The following is a 1081-nucleotide window of genomic DNA, read 5'->3' as shown; positions in this document are numbered from 1 at the left end:
GTTTCTTGCAAGATTTTCCCCATCCGATAACTTTTTGCCTCAGAGTGACGACTTTATATTCGATAGCCATGTTCATAACATTATTTGGTAACACCATAAGGTGAATATATTTCCAGAGAATGTGCAACACCAATGATTTATGTAAAGCATACGAATAAGAGAAACTCCTCGAGCGGCATGCTCGTTATTAGTATTACATATTATATTATGGAAGAATAACAAATATATTTTGTACATGAGTCTAAATCCAACCTTTTAGCGTATTTCTTTTGGATATTAAAAGCATTTATTACGTCGCAAGCCAAATACAACTTTAAACCGTGAAAAACAACAATATATGTTAGTAAGAGAACATGGTGAACATAAGATATCGGAATAAAATCAAGTGTGATATGTAGACATGCTCGTCTTTCAGTCCTCTAGGGTATCGGAGAGTTTAGACCTTCTTGAGAAGATAATGGGTGGAGGTTATGGTGCCTCTTGGAAGAAATGGATGGCTTCCTCTTGAAAGAATGGCGCTTTTTGATGCGATGCATTGTTCTCTTTGCATAAAGCGAGTGAAAAATAGGTGCCGCTCTTTCTCTCAACTTGAGAATGATGAAGAAGAGGAGTCTATAACATACTATAAGTGCGTACACGGCAAACAAATCCCACCACTTGGAATGATCCAACGGTATTTTGAACAAAAACTTTATGACATGCGCGCCCGTTATTTTTGGATCCCCGGGCACAAGAGGATCGAATACGAGTCCAAGCATATCATTCTTGTACGATCCCTGGACACGATTTAAAATTTCACCTCAATCTTAGTATCACATTCAAATAAGAAGAAAATATCACATTAAAATAAGAAATTAACCTGCAATGCCCATGCACCGTAACCAATTAACGAAACTGGGTAGCGCCAAAATATCTTGGGAAGATCATCGAGCAAACGGAAAAATCCAGCCGTCATCATCATGATCCCCTGTATAGAAATGCATAAGATGGCCTATCGAGGAGCTACTTTTAGGTTGCTTTATAACTAACAAAAAAGAAAAAAAGTAACTTCGGCCCCCCACTTTGGAAGGAGGCCTTCTTT

At 38.0% G+C, this 1081-nt stretch overlaps 1 protein-coding gene across 1 annotated transcript; it reads right to left on the bottom strand.

Moving 5' to 3' along the window:
• Positions 1-155: 155 nt before the first annotated feature.
• Positions 156-1055, bottom strand: LOC111387110 (ABC transporter G family member 15-like). The gene is made up of 2 exons (XM_023011629.1): positions 860-1055; positions 156-776 (listed from the first exon to the last, which is right to left on the bottom strand). Exons 1-2 carry the CDS (start codon positions 959-961, stop codon positions 420-422), a joined length of 459 nt encoding a protein of 152 aa, XP_022867397.1. The 5' UTR covers positions 962-1055; the 3' UTR covers positions 156-419.
• Between the last annotated feature and the right edge of the window lie 26 nt (positions 1056-1081).

Source organism: Olea europaea, unplaced genomic scaffold, assembly GCF_002742605.1.
Source record: "Olea europaea var. sylvestris unplaced genomic scaffold, O_europaea_v1 scaffold39085, whole genome shotgun sequence".
NCBI classification, from domain to species: Eukaryota; Viridiplantae; Streptophyta; class Magnoliopsida; order Lamiales; family Oleaceae; genus Olea; species Olea europaea.
The sequence above is the reverse complement of the archived record's forward strand: the minus strand, read 5'-3'. Positions and strand labels throughout refer to the sequence as shown.